General features: G+C 44.1%; 1 protein-coding gene across 3 annotated transcripts in view; it reads left to right on the forward strand.

The window, feature by feature from the left end:
- Nucleotides 1-15,757, forward strand: part of SLC6A19 (solute carrier family 6 member 19) — a 966,903-nt gene extending 951,146 nt beyond the window's left edge. For 2 of the 3 annotated variants that reach the window (XM_069730438.1, XM_069730439.1), the window contains one exon: nt 15,500-15,757. In XM_069730438.1, coding sequence (XP_069586539.1) covers nt 15,500-15,709 — 210 coding nt within the window. In that variant the 3' untranslated portion in view covers nt 15,710-15,757. Of the gene's footprint in view, nt 1-13,537; nt 13,572-15,499 lie in introns of all 3 variants that reach the window. The other variant, XM_069730440.1, reaches the window with a different exon arrangement.
- Nucleotides 15,758-24,051: the final 8,294 nt, after the last annotated feature.

Consider the following 24,051-nt stretch of genomic DNA (forward strand, 5'->3'; position numbering starts at 1 on the left):
CTTACAGTTTGCACAGCACTCTGTAAGATCGGCGATCTCACTGACATCGCTGCAGGCTTACCAGCACCTGCAGGCGACCCGGAAGTACTCCCTGCAGGACCCGGATGCAGCCCCGCGGCCATTTTGGATCCGGGGACTGCAGGGAGAAGACGCTCGGTACAAGGTGAGCACATCACCTTGTACCGATCGTCTCAGGGAAGCACGCAGGGAGCCCCCACCCTGCGCGATGCTTCCCTGTACCGCCGGCACACCGCGATCATGTTTGATCGCGGTGTGCCGGGGGTTAATGTGCCGGGAGCGGTCCGTGACCGCTCCTGGCGCATAGTGCCGGATGTCAGCTGCAATAGTCAGCTGACACCCGGCTGCGATCGCTATGACGTACTATCCCGTCGGTGGGAATTAAGGCCCACCCCACCTTGACGGGATAGTACGTCGTATGGGATTAAGGGGTTAACTCTTTCACTTTTCGAGGATTAATAATAAATTAATAGGCGTCTTATTGGCACCTCTCCATTATTAACCTGTCTTAATGTCACCTTACAATAGCAAGGTGACATTAACCCCTTTTTACCCCATATACCACCGCTACTCGGGAGTGGGAAGAGAGGGGCTAAGTGCCGGAATTGGCGCATCTTACAGATGCGCCATTTCTGGGGCGGCTGCGGGACGGTATTTGTAGCGGGGGCAATATCCATGGTCCCTCTCTAGGCTATGAATATCAGCCCGCAGCTGTCTGTGAAGCCTTTCTGGCTATAAAATATAGGGGGACCCCACGTCATTTTTTTGGGGGGTCCCCCTATTTTCATAGCCAGTAAAGGCTACGCAGAAAGCTGCGGGCTGATATTCATAGTCTGGGAGGGACCATGTGTATTATCCCCCTTCCCAGGCTACAAATATTGGCCCCCGGTAATCGGCTTTCCCCTTCTGGTGCAGAAAATTGCGCGAGAGCCCACGCCATTTTTTCCCATTTTTATCTTTATGTTCATTAATCAACATCTGCCTATCTATGGATATATCTATCTATAGATATATGTATAGATACATAGATGTTTCTATCCATATATCTATCTGGCTAATTTCACACTTCAGGTTTTTGCCGTCAGGCACAATCCGGCGAGTTTTGAAAAAAAAGATCGTTTTTTTTTCTGCTGGATCCGTTTTTTCTCAGAGTTGTATTAGCGCCGGATTGCACCTGATGGCCACATGTTTCATCCGTTTTTTGCCGGATCTGTCAAAAAAGCTGTTTCCACTGGATGGAAAGCACATACAGAGGAACGGTTTTTCTGTCCTGCGTAAAAATGCACAGGGATGGATCCGGTGAAAAAAGTATGAAACTGAGATGTGAAATGATGAATCCGGCTTTCGAATCCATTTTTTCATGCATGTTTCCATTCAAATCATGCACATTTTCCATTTATTTATCTATTTATTTCCAAAAGCTGCATCAAAACCGCGCAAAAACCGCAGCGAAAATTGCATCAAAACTGCACCAAAACTGCATCAAAACTGCATCAAAAGCGCATCAAAACTGCACCAAGACTGCATCAAAAACCGCACCAAAAACTGCATCAAAACTGCATCAAAAACTGCATCATAACTGCACCAAAAACTGCATCAAACCTGCATCAAAAACTGCATCATAGCCGCACAAAAAACTGCATCAAAACTGCTCAAAAACCGCACTAAGGCTATGTGCACATGTAGCGGATTAGGCTTAGGAATTTCTGGTGCGGATTCTCCTGGCAGAAAATGCACCTGCGGATTTGTCACATTTTTTGTGCGGTTCCGCAGCATTTTTTGTGCGTTTTTGCTGTGGTTTTCTTGCAGATTTGCTGCATTTTTTACCCCTGCGGTTTTCTATAATGGAATGGGTACAAAAACGCTGCAGATTCACAAAAAAGAAGTGACATGCTACTTCTTTTAAACCGCAGAGTTTCCGCAGCGGATTTTCCGCAAAGTGTGCACAGCATTTTTTTTCTCATTAATTTACATTGTACTGTAAATCAATTGCAGATCTGCAGCATTTCTGCACCTCAAAAAACGCTGTGGATCCGCAGAGAATCCGCAACGTGTACACAAACCCTAAAAACCACACCAAAAACAGCATCAAAACTGCATCAAAAACTGCATCATAAGGGTATGTGCACACGTTGCGGATTCTCTGCGGATTTGGTTCTGCAGTTTTTGATGCAGTTTTGATGCAGTTTTTGGAGCTGTTTTTGGTGCAGTTTTGGTGCAGTTATGATGCAGCTTTCGGTGTGGTTTTGGTGCAGCTTTTGGTGCGGTTTTGGTGCAGTTTTGATGCAGTTTTTGATACAGGTTTTGATGCAGTTTATTATGCCGTTTTGGTGCAGTTTTGATGCAGTTTTTGGTGCAGCTTTGATGCACTTTTGATGCATTTTTAGTGCAGTTATGATGCAGTTTTTGGTGCGGTTTTTGATCTGTTTTGATGCAGTTTTTGGAAAAAAAATAAATAAACGGAAAATGTGCATGATTTGAATGGAAGCATGCATGAAAAAAAGGATTCGGAGGCCAGATTCATCATATCACATCTCAGTTTCCCGGATCCGTCGCTGTGCACTTTTCGCCGGACAGATAAACCGTTCCTCTGTATGTGTTTTCCGTCCGGCGGACACAGCATTTTTGACGGATCTGGCAAAAAAAACGGATGAAACGTGTGGCCATCAGGTGCAATCCGGCGCTAATACAACTCTATGAGAAAAAACAGATCCAGCAGAAAAAAAATGGATCGCTTTTTTTCAAAACTCGCCGGAATGTGCCTGACGGCAAAAACCTGATGTGTGAAATTAGCCAGATAGATATATGGATAGAAACATCTATTTATCTATAGATATATCTATAGATAAATATATCCATAGATAGGCCGATGTTGATTAACCCCTTCATGACCCAGCCTATTTTGACCTTAATGACCTGGCCGTTTTTTGAAATTCTGATCAGTGTCCCTTTATGAGGTAATAACTCAGGAACGCTTCAACGGATCCTAGCGGTTCTGAGATTGTTTTTTCATGACATATTGGGCTTCATGTTAGTGGTAAATTTAGGTCAATAAATTCTGCGTTTATTTGTGATACAAATGGAAATTTGGCGAAAATGTTGAAAATTTCGCAATTTTCACATTTTGAATTTTTATTCTGTTAAACCAGAGAGTTATGTGACACAAAATAGTTAATAAATAACATTTCCCACATGTATACTTCACATCACTACAATTTTGGAAGCAAAATTTTTTTTTGCAAGGAAGTTGTAAGGGTTAAAATTTGACCAGCGATTTCTCATTTTTACAACGAAATTTACAAAACCATTTTTTTTTAGGGACCACCTCACATTTGAAGTCAGTTTGAGGGGTCTATATGGCTGAAAATACCCAAAAGTGAAACCATTCTAAAAACTGCACCCCTCAAGGTGCACAAAACTACATTCAAAAAGTTTATTAACCCTTCAGGTGCTTCACAGCAGCAGAAGCAACATGGAAAGAAAAAATGAACATTTAACTTTTTAGTCACAAAAATGATATTTTAGCAACAATTTTTTTATTTTCCCAATGGTAAAAGGAGAAACTGAACCACGAAAGTTGTTGTCCAATTTGTCCTGAGTACGCTGATACCTCATATGTGGGGGTAAACCACTGGTTGGGCGCACGGCAGGGCTTGGAAGGGAAGGAGCGCCATTTGACTTTTTGAATGAAAAATTGGCTCCACTCTTTAGCGGACACCATGTCGCGTTTGGAGAGCCCCTGTGTGCCTAAACATTGGAGCTCCCCCACAAGTGACCCCATTTTGGAAACTAGACCCCCCAGGGAACTTATCTAGATGCGTGAGCACTTTAAACCCTCAGGTGCTTCACAAATTGATCTGTAAAAATGAAAAAGTACTTTTTTTCACAAAAAAATTCTTTTCGCCTCAATTTTTTCATTTTCACATGGGTAATAGGAAAAAATGGATCCCAAAATTTGTTGGGCAATTTCTCCCGAGTACGCCGATACCTCATATGTAGGGGTAAACCACTGTTTGGGCACACGGCAGGGCTCGGAAGGGAAGGCGCGCCATTTGACTTTTTGAATGGAAAATTAGCTCCAATTGTTAGCGGACACCATGTCGCGTTTGGAGAGCCCCTGCGTGCCTAAACATTGGAGCTCCCCCACAAGTGACCCCATTTTGGAAACTAAACCCCCCAAGGAACTTATCTAGATGCATATTGAGCACTTTAAACCCCCAGGTGCTTCACAGAAGTTTATAACGCAGAGCCATGAAAATAAAAAATAATTTTTCTTTCCTCAAAAATGATTTTTTAGCCTGGAATTTCCTATTTTGCCAAGGGTAATAGGAGAAATTGGACCCCAAATGTTGTTGTCCAGTTTGTCCTGAGTACGCTCATACCCCATATGTGGGGGTAAACCACTGTTTGGGCGCACGGCAGGGCTCAGAATGGCTTTTTAAATAGAAAATTAGCTCCAATCATTAGCGGACACCATGTCAGGTTTGGAGAGCCCCTGTGTGCCTAAACATTGGAGATCCCCCACAAATGACCCCATTTTGGAAACTAGACCCCAAAAGGAACTAATCTAGATGTGTGGTTAGGACTTTGAACCCCCAAGTGCTTCACAGAAGTTTATAACGCAGAGCCGTGAAAATAATAAATATGTTTTCTTTCCTCAAAAATAATTATTTAGCCCAGAATTTAATTTTCCCAAGGGCAACAGGAGAAATTTGACCCAAATATTTGTTGTCCAGTTTCTCCTGAGTGTCCAGTTTCTCCTGAGTATGGTGATACCCCATATGTGGGGGTAAACTACTGTTTGGGCACATGCCGGGGCTCGGAAGTGAAGTAGTGACGTTTTGAAATGCAGACTTTGATGGAATGCTCTGTGGGCGTCACGTTGCGTTTGCAGAGAACCTGATGTGGCTAAACAGTAGAAACCCCCCACAAGTGACCCTATTTTGGAAACTAGACCCCCCAAGGAACTTATCTAGATATGTGGTGAGCACTTTGAACCCCCAAGTGCTTCACAGAAGTTTATAACGCAGAGCCGTGAAAATAATAAATATGTTTTCTTTCCTCAAAAATGATGTTTTAGCAAGCAATTTTTTATTTTCACAAGGGTAACAGGAGAAATTGGACCCCAGTAATTGTTGCGCAGTTTGTCCTGAGCATGCTGGTACCCCATATGTGGGGGTAAACCACTGTTTGGGCGCACGTCGGGGCTCAGAAGTGAGGGAGCACCATTTGACTTTTTGAATACAAGAGTTGCTGGAATCAATGGTGGCGCCATGTTACGTTTGGAGACCCCTGATGTGCCTAAACAGTGGAAACCCCTCAATTCTACCTCCAACACTAACCCCCCCACACCCCTAACCCTAATCCCAACTGTAGCCATAACCCTAATCACAACCCTAATTCCAACCCTAACCCTAAGGCTATGTACCCACGTTGCGGATTCGTGTGAGATTTTTCAGCACCATTTTTGAAAAATCCGCGGGTAAAAGGCACTGCGTTTTACCTGCGGATTTACCGCAGATTTCCAGTGTTTTTTGTGCGGATTTCATCTGCGGATTCCTATTGAGGAACAGGTGTAAAACGCTGCGGAATCCGCACAAAGAATTGACATGCTGCGGAAAATACAACGCAGCGTTTCCGCGCGGTATTTTCCGCACCATGGGCACAGCGGATTTGGTTTTCCATAGGTTTACATGGTACTGTAAACCTGATGGAACACTGCTGCGAATCCACAGTGGCCAATCCGCTGCGGATCCGCAGCCAAATCCGCACCGTGTGCACATAGCCTAATTCTAAAGGTATGTGCACACGCTGCGGAAAACGCTGCGAATCCGCAGCAGTTTCCCATGAGTTTACAGTTCTATTTAAACCTATGGGAAACAAAAATCGCTGTACACATGCTGCAGAAAAACTGCACGGAAACGCAGCGGTTTACATTCCGCAGCATGTCACTTCTTTCTGCGGATTCCGCAGTGGTTTTACAACCAATAGAAAATCGCAGTTGTAAAACCGCAGTGAAATGCGCTGAAAAACCGCGGTAAATCTGCCATAAATCCGCAGCGGTTTAGCACTGCGGATTTATCAAATCCGCAGCGGAATAATCCGCAGAGGACCAGAATACGTGTGCACATATCGAAACCCTAACCCTAACCCTAATTCCAACCTTAGTGGAAAAAAAAAATTCTTTATTTTATTATTGTCCCTACCTATGGGGGTGACAAAGGTGGGGGGTCATTTACTATTTTTTTTATTTTGATCACTGTGATAGATTTCGTCACAGTGATCAAAATGCACTTTGGAACGAATCTGCCGGCCGGTAGATTCGGCGGGTGCACTGCGCATGCGCCCGCCATTTTGGAAGATGGTGGCGCCCATGGAGAAGACGGACGGACCCCGGGAGGCTCGGTAAGTATGATGGGGTGGGGGGAGCACGGGGGGGTGGATCGGAGTATGGAGGGTGGATCGGAGCACGGGGGGGTGGATCGGAGCACGGGGGGTGGATCGGAGTGCAGGGGGGTTGGATCGGAGCACGGGGGGGGGATTGGAGCACGGGTGAGCGGACAAGAGCACGGGGGGAGCGGACAGGAGGACGGAGGGGAGCGGAGCACTGTTTACAGGACAGATCGGTGGCTTGGGGGGGGGGGCGGAGGCACATCAGTGTTTCCAGCCATGGCCGATGATATTGCAGCATCGGCCATGGCTGGATTGTAATATTTCACCAGTTTTAATAGGTGAAATATTACAAATCGCTCTGATTGGCAGTTTCACTTTCAACAGCCAATCAGAGCGATCGTATCCATGGGGGGGGGGTGAAGCCACCCCCCCCTGGGCTGTACTACCACTCCCCCTGTCCCTGCAGATCGGGTGAAATTGGAGTTAACCCTTTCACTGGATCTGCAGGGAGGCGATCTTTCCATGATGCCACATAGGCGTCATGGGTCGGATTGGCACCGACTTTCATGACGCCTACGTGGCGTCAAAGGTCGGGAAGGGGTTAATAAACACACAGAAAAAGCGGGGGGAAAAATGGCGTGGGCTCCCACGCAATTTTCTGCGCCAGAGGGGGAAAGCCAACGGCCGGCGGGCCAATATTTGTAGCCTGGGAAGGGGGTGATACCCATGGCCCCTCCCAGGCTATGAATATCAGCCCGCAGCTGTCTGGGCAGCCTTTAGTGGCTATTAAAATAAGGGGACCCCCACAAAAAAAATGACGTGGGGTCCCCCTATATTTTACAGCCAGAAAGGCTACGCAGACAGCTGCGGGCTGATATTCATAGCCTAGAGAGGGGCCATGGATATTGCCCCCCCCAGCTACAAATACCAGTCCGCAGCCGCCCCAGAAATGGCGCATCTATAAGATGTGCCAATTCCGGCACTTAGCCCCTCTCTTCCCACTCCCGAGTAGCGGTGGGATATGAGGTAATAAGGGGTTAATGTCACCTTGCTATTGTAAGGTGAAATTAAGCCGGGTTAATAATGGGGAGGCATCAATGAGACGACTATCTATTATTAATCCTGGAGTAGTGAAAGAGTTAAAAACAAAACCCTTTTAACCCTTTCCTACTATTGGATTAATAATGGATAGGTATCTCATTGACAACTCTCCATTATTAACCAGGCTTAATGTCACTTTACAATAGCAAGGTGACATTAACCCCTTATTACCCCATATCCCACTGCTAATGGGAGTGGGAAGAGAGTGGCTAAGTGCCAGAATAGGCGCATCTTACAGATGTGCATTTTCTGGGGTGGCTGGGGCAGATTTTTTTAGCCAGGGGGGCCAATAACCGTGGTCCCTCTCTAGGCTATTAATATCTGCCCTCAGTCACTGGCTTTCCCACTCTGGGGAAGAAAATTGCACGGGAATCCACGCCAGTTTTTCTGTGATTTAACCCTTTATTTTAACACCTACAGCTCCCAAATTTTGCACACACACTACTAACATTATTAGTGAGGAATATGTAAAATTATAACGGATATGAAATGGTTTACTGTATGCAAACCATATCTCATATCCTGTCAGGTTCGGTAAGGACTTAGCAAAAGCCAACAATTGAATTACCGTTTTTTATGCTACATAATAATAATAATAATTTTTATTTATATAGCGCTAACATATTCCGCAGCACTTTACAATTAAGCGGGGACATGTACAGACAATAAATTCAGTACAGGTTAAGACAACTTAAACAGTAACATTAGGAGTGAGGTCCGTGCTCGCAAGCTTACAATCTACAAGGAAATGGGGGGACACAATAGGTGAAAAGTGCTTATTATTTCAGGTCTGGCAATTATAATAAATAGGGATTTTCAGATAAAGCTGCATGATCCGATCATCAGCCCGGTGTTTAAGTGCAATAGTCAAGTATCAAGTGGAGTTATCGTGTGCATGCAGGGTGTGGAGACAGATGAATAGTAGGGGGCAGATTCACATGCAGATAATAGTTGGAAGGAGGGAACAGGACAAAGTTAAGGTACCTTCACACTGAGCAACTTTACAACAAGAACGGCAACGATCCGTGACGTTGCGGCGTACTGGAAAGCGATCTCGTTGTGTTTGACACGCAGCAGCGATCAGGATCCCGCTGTGACATCGCTGGTCGTAGCTAGAAGTCTGGAACTTTATTTGGTCATCAGGTCGGCGTGATTCGTCATGTTTGACAGCAAAAGCAACGATGCCTGCAATGTTTTTTCATGGAGCGAACAACCAGCGAGAACGATAAGTACATCACTGGATCGCTCCTGCATCGTTGTGCTGTTGCCGTGTTTGACGTCTCTTAGCGACCTAAACAGCGACGCTGCAGCGATCGGCTCATTGTCTATATCGCTGCAGTGTCGCTTAATGTGACGGTACTTTGTCAAAGGTGTCTTGTTCATGGAGGGCCGCAACATATGCCCACATTAGGAGTGAGGTCCCTGCTCGCAAGCTTACAATCTACAAGGAAATGGGGGGACACAATAGGTGAAAAGTGCTTGTTATTTCAGGTCTGGCAATTATAATAAGGGATTCTAATATAAAGCTGTATGATCCGGTCATCAGCCTGTGTGTTTAAGTGCAATAGTCAAGTATCAAGTGCAGTTATCGTGTGCATGGAGGGTGTGGAGACAGATGAATAGTAGGGTACAGATTCAGAATGATATTTGGAAGGAGGGAACAGGGCCAAGTTAGTTTACTGAGTAGTTGATGTGGTAGGCTTGTTTGAAGAGATGGGTTTTTAAAGAGTGTTTGAATAGGTCGGGGCTAGGTATCAGTCTGATCATCTGGGGAAGTGCATTCCAGAGAACTGGCGCAGCACGAGAGAAGTCTTGGAGACAGAGGTGCGAGGTTCGGATTATGGGGGATGTTAGTCTTAGGTCATTTGAAGAACGGAGGGCACGTGTAGGGTGATAGCTCTGTATGTAATATATATATACAGTGGGGCAAAAAAGTATTTAGTCAGTCAGCAATAGTGCAAGTTCCACCACTTAAAAAGATGAGAGGCATCTGTAACTTACATCATAGGTAGACCTCAACTATGGGAGACAAACTGAGAAAACAAAATCCAGAAAATCACATTGTCTGTTTTTTTAACATTTTATTTGCACATTATGGTGGAAAATAAGTATTTACTTTTTTGCCCCACTGTATATATATATGTGTGTGTGTGTCAATGACATATATATATATATCTATATATATATAATTGTCTAAGGGTTTTTCCGTCTGTCTGTCTGTCTGTCTTTCTGTCTTTCTGTCTGTCTGTCTGTCTTTCTGTCTGTCTGTCTGGTCGATGCCGCCAGGCCTCGACCAATCAGCGACGGGCACAGTATCGACGTAGAAATCCCCCGTCTCTGATTGGTCTAGGCCGCCAGGCCTCGACCAATCAGCGACGGGCACAGCGACGATGATGTCATAAAGGACGTAGACATCCCGCGTCTCTGATTGGTCGAGGCCGCCAGACCTCAACCAATCAGCAACGGGCACAGCGACGATGATGTCATAATGGTTGCCATGGTCACAATAATGTCATAAAGGTTGCCTCGATCAATCAGCGACGGACACAGTCTGCCGCGAATTCTGGAATCATCATTGTCCATATACTACGGGGACATGCATATTCTAGAATACCCGATGCGTTAGAATCGGGCCACAATCTAGTATATATATATATATATATATATATATATATATATATATATATATATATATATATATATATATATATATATATATATATATATATATATATATACTAGATTGTGGCCCGATTCTAACGCATCGGGTATTCTAGAATATGCATGTCCCCGTAGTATATGGACAATGATGATTCCAGAATTCGCAGCAGATTGTGCCCGTCGCTGATCGGTCGAGGCAACCTTTATGATATCATTGTCGCCATGGCAACCATTATGACATCTACGTCGATACTGTGCCTGTCGCTGAATCAGAGACACGGGATGTCTACGTCCTTTATGACATCATCGTCGCTGTGCCCGTCGCTGATTGGTCGAGTCCGCCAGGCCTCGACCAACCAGAGACACGGGATTTCCAGGACAGACAGACAGACAGACGGAAAAACCCTTAGACAATTATATATATAGATATATAGATATATATATATATATATATATATATATATATATATATATATACACACACATATATAAACCTATACCATGTGTAGATATTTATTTTATCTATTCTATCCTAACCTGTCAGTGTGATTTTACTGTACACTGCACTGAATTGCCGGCTTTTCTACAGAAAAACCGGTGCGTATTTCTCGCAAGTCACACGTGTGGTCCGTGTGTAATCCGTATTTTACTCACCCCCATAGACTTTCATTGGTGTATTTTTCTCAGAATACGCTGACTAACGCAGCATGCTGCGATTTTCTCAGCCCGTTAAATATGGCCAAGAAATATACAGCTGATGGAAGCTGCCCCATAGAGAAACATTGGTCCGTGTGCAATACATTGTTTTTGCGCGTTTCATACGTATTTCTCTCTAGTGTGACCCCGTCTGATGGTTTCTGGAGCCATGTCATCTGCTGGTGTAGGTCCACTGTGGAAAAACGAAAAAAACGAAAAACGTATTTTTTTCATCCATATACTCGAGCCCATCCATATACTTCCTACTGTAGGTCCACTGTGTTTTAGGCTAGTTTCACACATCCAGATAATTCCGGTACCGGAGAAAACGGTACCAGAGTTATCCGTGTCCGTGTGTCAATGTGCTCACGTAAGCCATCTGTGTGGGATCCGTGTGATGTTCGTGAGTACGTTTTTAGGGTCCGTGTGCTGTCTGTGTGCTGTACGTGTGCTGTCAGTGTGCTGTATGTGTGTCCGTGTATTACAACAATTTTTACAATTTTAACCCTATGACAGGAAAAACGCACACGGACAGTACACGGATGGCACACGGACAGCATCCGTGTGCGGTACATGTTTACACGGAGCCATTGACTTTAATGGGTCCGTGTGATCCGTGCGCTCCCATGAACACTGACATGTCTCCGTGTTTTGCAAATAGACACACGGTCCGTGAAAACACGCTGACATGTGCAGAGAGCCAGAGACACATTTATTTTAATGTATCTACGTGAGTCAGTGTCTCCGGTACGTGAGGAAACTGTCACCACATGTACCGGAGCCACTGACGTGTGAATCCGGCCTTATCAAGACTAAAGTCAGCACAGCTATCTACCAAGAAATTTTAGTGCACTTCATGCTTCCTCTGCTGACAAGCTTTTTGGAGATGGAAATTTCATTCTCCAGAAGGACTTGGCACCTGTACACACTGCCAAAAGTACCAACTCCTGGTTTAAAAACAACAGTATCATTGTGCTTGATGGGCCAGCAAACTCACCTGACCTTAACCCCGTAGAAAATATATAGGGTATTGTAAAGAGGAAGAAGAGAGACACCAGACCCCAGAATGCAGACGAGATGAAGGCTACTATTAAAGGAACCTGGGCTTCCATAACACCTCAACAGTGCCACAGGCTGATCTCCTCCATGCTACCCTGCTCTGGTGCAGTAATTAATGCAAAAGGAGCCCCAACCAAGTATTGAGTGCATTTACTGCACATACATTTCATTAGGCCACCATTTTGGATTTTAAAATCATTTTATGAAGCTGGTGTTATAAAATATTCTAATTTACTTAGATAACAACTTTTGGGTTTTCATTGGCTGTAAGCCATAATCATCAACATTAACAGAAATAAACACTTGAAATAGAGTCAATACAAACAGAGCGATCTATCTAATATATGAGTTTCACTTTTTGTATAGAAGAATAGAAGTAAATTAACTTTTTGATGATATTCTAATTTTGGGAGATGCACCTGTATAGACTGGTCTTTAGTGTTGAGCATTCCGATACCGCAAGTATCGGGTATCGGCCGATACTTGCGGTATCGGAATTCCGATACCGAGTTCCGATACTTTTGTGGTATCGGGAATCGGTATCGGATCCATAGTGATGTGTAAAATAAAGAATTAAAATAAAAAATATTGATATATTCACCTCTCCGGCGGCCCCTGGACATCACCGCGGGTAACCGGCAGGCTTCTTTGTTTAAAATGAGCGCGTTTAGGACCTGAGAATGACGTCGCGGCTTCTGTTACCCGCGGTGATGTCCAGGGGCCGCCGGAGAGGTGAATATATCAACATTTTTTATTTTAATTCTTTATTTTACACATTAATATGGATCCCAGGGCCTGAAGGAGAGTTTCCTCTCCTTCAGACCCTGGGAACCATCAGGATACCTTCCGATACTTGGTGTCCCATTGACTTGTATTGGTATCGGATATCGGTATCGGCGATATCTGATACTTTTCGGGTATCGGCCAATACTATCCGATACCGATACTTTCAAGTATCGGACGGTATCGCTCAACACTACTGGTCATTATTGTAACATAATGTACTCTCTGCTGCAGCTGCATGTCTCTGTATACTGAAAAAAGTAAGAGCAAGAATTCCTCTCTGTGCTCTGTTCTGTGCATAGCAGAGATCTTAGCAGCTGGTCTCATCTCATCAGCTCAGAGTGGAATGAAATTAAAGGGGTTGCCCTGTATTTTAACAGAGGACACCTGGCACCCTAGCCAGTCGTGAGTTTGTGGTCTTGGTAACAGCCAGATGTGATCATTTACGGAGCTCCACAGCTCTGTCAACTATAGAGTTGCCATTGTCGGATAATGCACATCGGCCACTATTCAAATTAATAGACATGGATCTGCAGAATCCCACTACAGTCACTATACAGTTGTTGGAGCTATGATGTTTGCAACTAAGAATTTGTAACTAAGCACATCATCCACTGCTGAGATGGAGAACAGCTGATTGTCAAGCGTATTAAAGTGCCAGACAAACCCTTTAAGAGCTATTTACTGCAGATAGGAAAAGTAGGGAAAATGTTGGATGTAAGTTATTTAATGGCCAGATATTGTATAATTCCTCATTTACAGATGTAGAACACCTTATTCTAAAAAGTTTGTCAAAAAAGTGCTCTTACCCTTTAATTTTTCACAGAGGCTTGCCATACAGGCACATCGAATACGTACGGGTAAGTAGGAACCTGCCATGCAGTGCCTGTTTATACATCAATGCTATATGCAAAGATAACCCACTAATACTTTTGCCATTTATACTTTATTCTGTTTATTTAATAGAACGATGGATAACTGTATTTTTGGATATTGAACATAGAGACAAGATTACTGTTTTAAGTGTGCAAGTTTGCCATGTTGTAAAGTTTGTATTCATTAAAGGGGTATTCTCAATATTGTTTTTTAATACAGCAGTGGCTCATCTTCTTCCCCATCTCTCTCAGCTCCTGACAAGCTGCTGTTATAAATCTTGCAAAATCATCAGCACCATCATTGGCTACTCCAAGTGCAGTTCTCCTAATCATGCCTTTCACTGTCCCAAGCTTTATGCTTCTTGTTCAAATGTCCTGTTATCTCTATATGCAAAAACAGTGCTAGCATTGCAGACTCTGAAAAAACAACTGATAATTGAATGCATTTCAGCAGAACTTATACTGAGCTTTATAATACTAGGAATAAAGCTCTGCAGGTCATCATAACGGTCACTCAAGGAGAATAGCCCACCCTGCCAGTGGAGCCCCTGCAGACGCAGGGCCGCGGGTTACTCGGTACCGATCCTCTCTGTCTCGGTTCTAGGGTTGGCACGGTGGCTGGACCCGGTCCGTGACCCTGCTAAGGGGCGTCCAATAAAAGGGGTGTTGAAAGTCGGCTAAGGTTTTGTGACGCCACATGTGGTATTCAGTCAGGTCGACCGACGCTGCTTGGGGCCCACTGGGGTGATGTGATGGCAGCTAGATGGTATACCTTCCCACAGGTGAAGTATGTCCCCAGGGCTTCCCGATGGTGTAGGTGGCGATGGTGTGAGGTGCAGTCAATAACGAGGACACAGGATTGTAGTCTCTTTACCTTTTACTGAAGACTTCGGGATCCCCAATCCAGAGCACTGTCAACTGGGCTGTCTGAGACCGCCCGGTCCAAAAGCACATCCAGAGTTCCCTTTGCAGGTGGAAATCAGTGCCTACCACTAGCGCCTGGGTGTTGTAGTCCTTCCCTGCAGAGCATTCGGGATAGTCCTCACAACTTCTGTTCTCGTTCTTTCTCGTTATCTCTCTCTCCGTCCCCCAAGTTTATCTGGATAGGACGCACCCGTTTTACGGGAAGGCTCAGAGCTATTCTGGGACCCTAGAGATGCCCCTCTCCACGCTTGCCCCCTATGTCTGCTTAGGTGATGTTTGGTAGACAGCCAACCTATAATTAATTGTCCTGTGGTATTTGAAGTAAAGCATAAAGTCAGTTACTTCCTCGGTGTTCCAGTCACCGGCTACGCGCCTCAGTAGGAAGTTGCCGTTCTCAGGGCACGACTCCTACTGGCTCTCCTTTGTGCTTGATCTCATTTCTCACTGTCCACAATATCCTTCTCTTCTTGTCCTTTCTTAGGATACCGCCACAAGGTAGTGCAGGCGCGGTTCCGTTGCTTTCTAATCGTTCTGCTAGGCCCCTGTCAGGAACCCACCCCTGACAGGTCCTCTCTGGAGCTCTCCCAGGCTGCGTTCTGTTCTAACTTCCTATCCGACCCCTAGTTTTACCAGTGTGAGGAGTGGCCTAATACATAGTGCCTTTTGCTCCCCCTAGTGGCCGGAGTGTGAAGTGTAATGTGTGCTTGTGATACCTGGTCAGGTGAACTCCTTTAGTGCAATCAGACATAACATCACCCTCCTTAGCGGCAGACCGACATTACTGCAACGACCAGGTCTCTGGGGCGCTGCACCAGAAACATAGAAGTAAAGGGACTGTAAGGAAACTTCATAGTTCTGAGTTGCTCAAGAGATAACTTGAGAATACCCATTTAATGAGGTTTCAAAAATATTTAAACACATTTAATTGGCAATTATCAAAGGAAATGAAGTAAGCTAAAAATACATATTTTTATCTCCTTAATTTACAGGATGAATTTCCAAAGTCAAAAGAACAACCTTATCCAGGCTGGGTGTATGCGATAATAGTAATCCTTGCAGGAGTTCCAAGTTTAGTTGTACCTGGGATTGCCATTTACATATTTATTAGGAGATGCATAAAGAAGGATGATGACCAGCAAGACATTATGAATACTGCATCTATGCTCTCTATTAATGGTGACACAAAAAACAAGGTGTAGCCATAACTTTAAATTGACAATATGAAAAATTAAACTTGTATTACAAAAGATCCTCTCATTTTATAACTGAAGAATGTGTAACGGAACTGAACGATACATGAGTAAATGGAAAAGAACAGTTTTGGTATATGCACCAAGACATATGGACATATCACTAAAGCAGTGTTTCTTTCCAGCAAAAGAGAGACAAGTCAAGTTTAGTATTTGTTAATTAAGACAATATCAGCTTGCCCTACAGAGTAATTATAAATAATTATATCTGGTTATATTTAAGGGTAATCTGTCAGGTCCCCTATACCCTTCAACCCACCAGCACTTGCATATTTGTTGTTAAATTCCCTGCCTGACCAGTCCTTTATATTTATTATCACATAAATACATGTTTTTTAAAAAAAAGCTTTAATAAAGTTTGCTTTTCCTATGCCAATTAGGCTAATGAATAGTTGATGGGACGTTGTTTTCTCCAGACTAGTTGGCCCTCACAACACATTATCACATCCATGTGGGCATGATAACATGATTTGCAAGAGCCTGTGTCATTGCCAGCTGTCTGCAAATCTCACACACGCACACAGCTTTCCTCTCACGTGTCACTGCACCTCTGAAGCCGGCTGCACACTTTATTGCTCCAGAGGCTCACTGCACATGTCTTTAAGTGAAGACAGCGTCTTACTCACGTTTAGGCATATGTTGTGTGCCTCTTAAATTAGGAAGCGTACAGCTGGCTTCAGAGGCGCAATGACATGTGCATGTGCAAGATTTGTAGGTAGCTGGCGATGACAGTGACTCTTGCAAATCATGTGATAACATAATGTGAGGGCCGACTAGTTTGGGGAAAACAACACCCCATCAACTAGTCAAAGGCTTAATTAGCATAGGAATAGGAAATGCAGACTTGTTTAACCCCTTCTCGACCTTTGACGCCACGTAGGCATCATGAAAGTCGGTGCCAATCCGACCCATGACGCCTATGTGGCGTCATGGAAAGATCGCGTCCCTGCAGATCGAGTGAAAGGGTTAACTCCCATTTCACCCGATCTGCAGGGACAGGGGGAGTGGTAGTTTAGCCCAGGGGGGGTGGCTTCACCCCCCCCCCCCCCGTGGCTACGATCGCTCTGATTGGCTGTTGAAAGTGAAACTGCCAATCAGAGCGATTTGTAATATTTCACCTATTAAAACTGGTGAAATATTACAATCCAGCCATGGCCGATGCTGCAATATCATCGGCCATGGCTGGAAACACTAATGTGCCCTCACCCCACCCCACCGATCGCCCCCCCAAGCCACCGATCTGTCCGGTACACTGCTCCGGCTCCCCTCCGTCCTGTGCTCCGCTCCCCCCGTGCTCTTGTCCGCTCCCCCCGTGCTCCAATCACCCCCCCGTGCTCTGATCCAACCCCCCTGCACTCCGATCCACCCCCCCGTGCTCCGATCCACCCCCCCATGCCCGATCCACCCCCCCACGCTCCGATCCACCCCCACATGCTCCGATCCCCCCCTGTGCTCCCCCCCCACCCCATCATACTTACCGATCCTCCCGGGGTCCGTCCGTCTTCTCCCTGGGTGCCGCCATCTTCCAAAAGATGGCCGGCAGATTCGTTCCAAAGTGCATTTTCATCACTGAGATATCACAGTGAGCAAAATTAAAAAAAATAGTAAATGACCCCCCCCCCCTTTGTCACCCCCATAGGTAGGGACAATAAAAAAAATGAAGAATTTTTTTTTTTTCCACTAAGGTTAGAATAGGGTTAGGGTTAGGGTTTCGGTATGTGCACACGTATTCTGGTCCTCTGCGGATCTTTCCACTGTGGATTTCATAAATCCGCAGTGCTAAACCGCTGCGGATTTATGGCGGATTTACCGCGGTTTTTCTGCACATTTCACTGCAGTTTTACAACTGTGATTTTCTATTGGAGCAGTTGTAAAACCGCTGCGGAATCCGCAGAAAGAAGTGACATGCTCCGGAATGTAAACCGCTGCGTTTCCGTGCAGTTTTTCTGCAGCATGTGTACAGCGATTTTTGTTTCCCATAGGTTTACATTGAACTGTAAACTCATGGGAAACTGCTGCGGATCCGCAGCACTTTCCGCAGCGTGTGCACATACCTTTAGAATTAGGCTATGTGCACACGGTGCGGATTTGGCTGCGGATCCGCAGCGGATTGCCCGCTGCGGATTCGCAGCAGTGTTCCATCAGGTTTACAGTACCATGTAAACCTATGGAAAACCAAATCCGCTGTGCCCATGGTGCGGAAAATACCGCGTGGAAACGCTGCGTTGTATTTTCCGCAGCATGTCAATTCTTTGTGCGGATTCCGCAGCGTTTTACACCTGTTCCTCAATAGGAATCCACAGGTGAAATCCGCACAAAAAACACTGGAAATCCGCGGTAAATCCGCAGGTAAAACACAGTGCCTTTTACCCGCGGATTTTTCAAAAATGATGCTGAAAAATCTCACACGAATCCGCAACGTGGGCACATAGCCTTAGGGTTAGGGTTGGAATTAGGGTTGTGGTTAGGGTTGTGATATGGCTACAGTTGGGATTAGGGTTAGGGGTGTGGGAGGGTTAGTGTTGGAGGTAGAATTGAGGGGTTTCCACTGTTTAGGCACATCAGGGGTCTCCAAACGCAACATGGCGCCACCATTGATTCCAGCCAATCTTGTATTCAAAAAGTCAAATGGTGCTCCCTCACTTCCGAGCCCCGACGTGCGCCCAAACAGTGGTTTACCCCCACATATGGGGTACCAGCATACTCAGGACAAACTGCGCAACAATTACTGGGGTCCAATTTCTCCTGTTACCCTTGTGAAAATTAAAAAAATGCTTGCTAAAGCATCATTTTTGAGGAAAGAAAAATGATTTTTTATTTTCACGGCTCTGCGTTGTAAACGTCTGTGAAGCACTTATGTGGTGAGCACTTTGAACCCCCATCTAGATAAGTTCCCTGGGGGGTCTAGTTTCTAAAATGGGGTCACTTGTGGGGGGTTTCTACTGTTTAGGCACATCAGGGGCTCTGCAAACGCAACGTGACGCCCGCAGACCATTCCATCAAAGTCTGCATTTCAAAAGTCACTACTTCCCTTCTGAGCCCTGACGTGTGCCCAAACAGTGGTTTTCCCCCACACATGGGGTATCAGCGTACTCAGGAAAAACTGGACAACAAATATTGGGGTCAAATTTCTCCTGTTACCCTTGGGAAAATAAAAAATTGCAGGCTAAAAGATCATTTTTGAGAAAATAATTTTTTTTTTTATTTTCATGGCTCTGCGTTATAAACTTCTGTGAAGCACTTGGGGGTTCAAAGTCCTCACCACACATCTAGATTAGTTCCTTTGGGGGTCTAGTTTCCAAAATGGTGTCATTTGTGGGGGATCTCCAATGTTTAGGCACACAGTGGCTCTCCAAACCTGACATGGTGTCCGCTAATGATTGGAGCTAATTTTCCATTTAAAAAGCCAAATGGCGTGCCTTCCCTTCCGAGCCCTGCCGTGTGCCCAAACAGTGGTTTACCCCCACATGTGGGGTATCAGCGTACTCAGGACAAACTGGACAACAACATTTGGGGTCCAATTTCTCCTATTACCCTTGGCAAAATAGGAAATTCCAGGCTAAAAAATCATTTTTGAGGAAAGAAAAATTATTTTTTTATTTTCATGGCTCTGCGTTATAAACTTCTGTGAAGCACCTGGGGGTTAAAAGTGCTCAATATGCATCTAGATAAGTTTCTTGGGGGGTCTAGTTTCCAAAATGGGGTCACTTGTGGGGGAGCTCCAATGTTTAGGCACACAGGGGCTCTCCAAACGCGACATGGTGTCCGCTAACGATGGAGATAATTTTTCATTCAAAAAGTCAAATGGCGCTCCTTCCCTTCCGAGCCTTACCATGTGCCCAAACAGTGGTTTACCCCCACATGTGAGGTATCGGTGTACTCAGGAGAAATTGCCCAACAAATTTTAGGATCCATTTTATCCTGTTGCCCATGTGAAAATGAAAAAATTGAGGCTAAAAGAATTTTTTTGTGAAAAAAAAGTACTTTTTCATTTTTACGGATCAATTTGTGAAGCACCTGGGGGTTCAAATTGCTCACTATGCATCTAGATAAGTTCCTTGGGGCGTCGAGTTTCCAAAATGGGGTCACATGTGGGGAATCTCCAATTTTTAGGCACACGGGGGCTCTCCAAACGTGACATTGTGTCCGCTAAAGAGTGGAGCCAATTTTTCATTCAAAAAATCAAATGGTGCTCCTTCCCTTCCAAGCCCTGCCGTGCGCCCAAACAGTGGTTTACCCCCACATATGAGGTATCAGCGTACTCAGGACAAATTGGACAACAACTTTGGTGGTTCAGTTTCTCCTTTTACCATTGGGTGATGTAAAGTATACATGTGGGAAATGTTATTTATTAACTATTTTGTGTCACATAACTCTCTGGCTTAACAGAATAAAAATTCAAAATGTGAAAATTTCAAAATTTTCGCCAAATTTCCGTTTTGATCACAAATAAACGCAGAATTTATTGACCTAAATTTACCACTAACATAAAGCCCAATATGTCACGAAAAAAACAATCTCAGATCCGCTAGGATCCGTTGAAGCGTTCCTGAGTTATTACCTCATAAAGGGACACTGGTCAGAATTGCAAAAAACGGCCAGGTCATTAAGGTCAAAATAGGCTGGGTCATGAAGGGGTTAAAAACATGTATTTGTGATAATATAAAGGGCTGGTCAGGGAATTTAACAACAAATACAAAATGCTGCTGGGTTGGAGAGCATGGAGGACCTGTCAGATTTCTTTTAATTTTCTACAAAAGTGACTGATTTCTTTATGTGCATTTAACAACTAATACAAGTATTCAAAATTGCTTTCCTTCTTTGTCATGATTAATGATAGCTAGTGATGAGCGAGCATTAAAATGCTCGGGTGCTCGTTGCTCGAGTCGAGCAGATTGGGATACTCGAGTACTCGGCCAGAACAACGAGCCCAATGTCAGTCTATGGGAGACCCGAGTATTTTTACCGCGATCCCCCGGGGGTCTATTTAAGGTCTAAAAAAGTCTGAAAATGATTGAAACACTGCTCAAATGACACAGGGACCTCATGGGGATCGCCCCTGGAAGCATTCCTGACTCCTAGTTCACAGCTTTATTCAATTTTTTCCAAGATTCATGCCATTTTTCCCGGTGCCATAAAAAACACATTAAAACAAAACCAAAACGGATTTTGCTGGGAAATATGTCAAGGAACATCATTTGCACGTTTTTGATGCATTTTTCAACTTTAACATTGCTTTCAACCACTACAAATGCATTCACTGGGAAATGTCATTGTAACATTTAACAACCCTAGCTGGCTATGTGGTGTGTGACACATAAGCAGACCCATCTTGTTTCATTTATGAAGGAGGGACTCTTAAAGTCACAGAGCCTATTTTTACTGGTGCATCAGGCAGCATTAATCTTCTTAAAGGGCCATTATTAAACAGTGCACCCCAATAAGCCTTAGAACCCACTTACTGGAAGGGCCCATGAAAATCCACTTCACAATATACATTTTGTAGTCCCGTACTCCTTTGTTACACATTGGCAGCAAGGCCAGCCCTGCTGCATCGTCCGTCATATGCACCCCATTAGGCCTTGGAACCCACATACTGGATGGGCCCATGAAAATCCACTTCACAATATGCATTTTGTACTCTGTACTCCTTTGTTTTACACATAGGCAGCAAGGCCAGCCCTGCTGCATAGTTATATGCACCCCATTAGGCCTTGGAGCCCACATACTGGATGGGTCCATGAAAATCCACTTCACAATATGCATTTTGTACTCAGTACTCCTTTGTTTTACACATGGACAGCAAAGCCAGCCCTGCTTCATATTCAGTCATATGTACCCCATTAGGCATTAGAACCCACATACTGGATGGGCCCATGAAAATCCACTTCACAATATGCATTTTGTAGTCCCGTACTCCTTTGTTTTACACATTGGCAGCAAGGCCAGCCCTTCTGCATAGTCAGTCATATGCACCCCATTAGGCCTTGAACCGACATACTTGATGGGCCCATGAAAATCCACTCAAATTTTTTTATGGTATGATGGTTCCCTCATTGCACAATTATTTACAGTAGTATTTGGCAATTTTAATTGCCATGTTTTTAACACTTAGGTTCAGATACGGCTTTAAAAAACGCTAATACTTGCAATACAAGGCAATTTTACTGCAAACTAAAAACTTCAAGGAATAGTATGATTGTGTGAGTGCATACACTTTTGTATATGTTAACATACACAGGTTATTAAGTACATATAAGAATTAATTAAATATAGTGATTACGTATATATGAAGATTAACTACATACAGTATACTTAGATCATCACCAAGAGGCTTTTAAACATCATCCGTCTGGAATATCAGAGAAGCAACACCAAGACAGAGAACCCCTGGGAGATTACCTACACTGCATGGGTGTCCCCAATTATGCAGGCATCAGCACACTGTACATGTACAGGTACCCCTGTTTTGGCATCTGTCTTAGTCATTTTTCTCTGGTCTTATATAGGGATTTCCAAAATGTAGTAACTCTAGTTTCATGCACACCTTCAAGTGGCCACTTTTCAAGGTTAGATGAAACTGAGATATCATGGAGTCATCAGACGAGGGGCCATAAACCCCTAGAAAATAAAAGCCACAAGGTTTTAGATCAAACCACCAGAGGCATAGTTTCAGTAAACCTTAATGTTTTACAATGACAAACAGCAAACATATAAAAGCTTAGAACTGTTTGTGAAGTGAATAAACAAACATTTATCAAGATTGTGTCACTATGAGCATTGTCAGTCACATCTGTAACTGTTTTATAAGAAATGCAGCTATGTGATTGTCTGAATGCATTCAGTATACAATATTTTAATCTGGATTCATGATCGCCATTGGTATATTCGCCATTTGTAACTTTGAAGCAGCCAAAATTATGGCTTTCAAGGAGAGAAAGTAATATAGTGGACAAAGAAATATTTTTAATGAACTACTGAGCCCAACTAACATCATTACTTTATCAAATTTATATGAAGTGTATTGTGTCCAATGTTAGCAACCAGGCAACACAAAAAGGAGCTTTTAAAGTGAGCTCTTTAAGGTACACAAATGTTATGAAGTGTTTGCCAACAAGGATGTGGTTTCACCAATGTGGGGTACTTTTTTAAAAAATATACTAGTACCATCACAGCCCCTTTACCCAAACTTCACCAGCCTATAACAGTATAAAGCACGTTCACCCTGGTGATCTACTGGCAGGTTGAGGACAGATTGCAGGAGACAGAGTTAAGAAGTAGGCCCAATGTAATGTCATGCCCAATTCCCCAATGTGTTGTCCTTTTTAAAAAAAGTAAAAGACTGCCATCACAGCCCTCTTGGCCAAAATGCACCGTACAAAGCATGTTCACCCTGGTGATCTACTGGCAGGTACAGGACAGATTGCAGGAGACTGAGTTAAGAAATAGGCCCAATGTCATGCCCAATTCCCCAATGTGTTGTCCTTTTTAAAAAAAAAAAAAAAACTGCCATCAAAGCCCCCTTGGCCAAAATGCATCGTTCAGAGCACGTTCACCCTGGTGATCTACTGGCAAGTACAGGACAAATTGCAGGAGACCGAGTAAATAAGAAGGCCCAATGAAATGTCATGCCCAATTCCACAATGTGGGATACTTTTAAAAAAAATAAGAGTGCCTTCACAGCCCCCTTGGCCAAAATACACCAAACAAAGCACGTTCACCCTGATCTACTGGTAGGTACAGGACAGATTGCAGGAGACAGAGTTAAGAAGTAGGCCCAATGTAATGTCATGCTCAATTCCCCAATGTGTTGTCCTTTTTAAAAAAAAAATAAAAAGTGCCATCACTGCCCCCTTGGCCGAAATGCACTTTACAGACCACGTTCACCCTGGTGATATAGTGGTTCTGGATGATGAGGAGGATAAGAACAAACAGACCAAATCTGGAAGCGTATAACAATGTGCAGTTGTGAAGAGGTGCATGAGAATACTCCTCCCCAAAAGAGAGAATGTATTTGAGGTTATGTTTCACTTTTCACTTGGTGGTGTACAGAAGTCTTTCCCAATCCAGCCCTTGTTCATTTTTACAAGAGTCAGCCTGTCAGCATTTTCAGTTGACAGGCGGATGCGTTTATCTGTTATAATTCCACCAGCGGCACTAAAAACCCTCTTTGACAGAATGCTAGCAGCAGGGCAGGCCAAGACCTCCAAGACGTAGAGAGCCAGTTCATGCCACGTGTCCAGCTTGGATTCCCAATAATTAGAAGTCACAGAGGAATCATGGAGGACGTT

The sequence above is a fragment of the Ranitomeya imitator genome, chromosome 6, assembly GCF_032444005.1.
Source record: "Ranitomeya imitator isolate aRanImi1 chromosome 6, aRanImi1.pri, whole genome shotgun sequence".
NCBI lineage: Eukaryota > Metazoa > Chordata > Amphibia > Anura > Dendrobatidae > Ranitomeya > Ranitomeya imitator.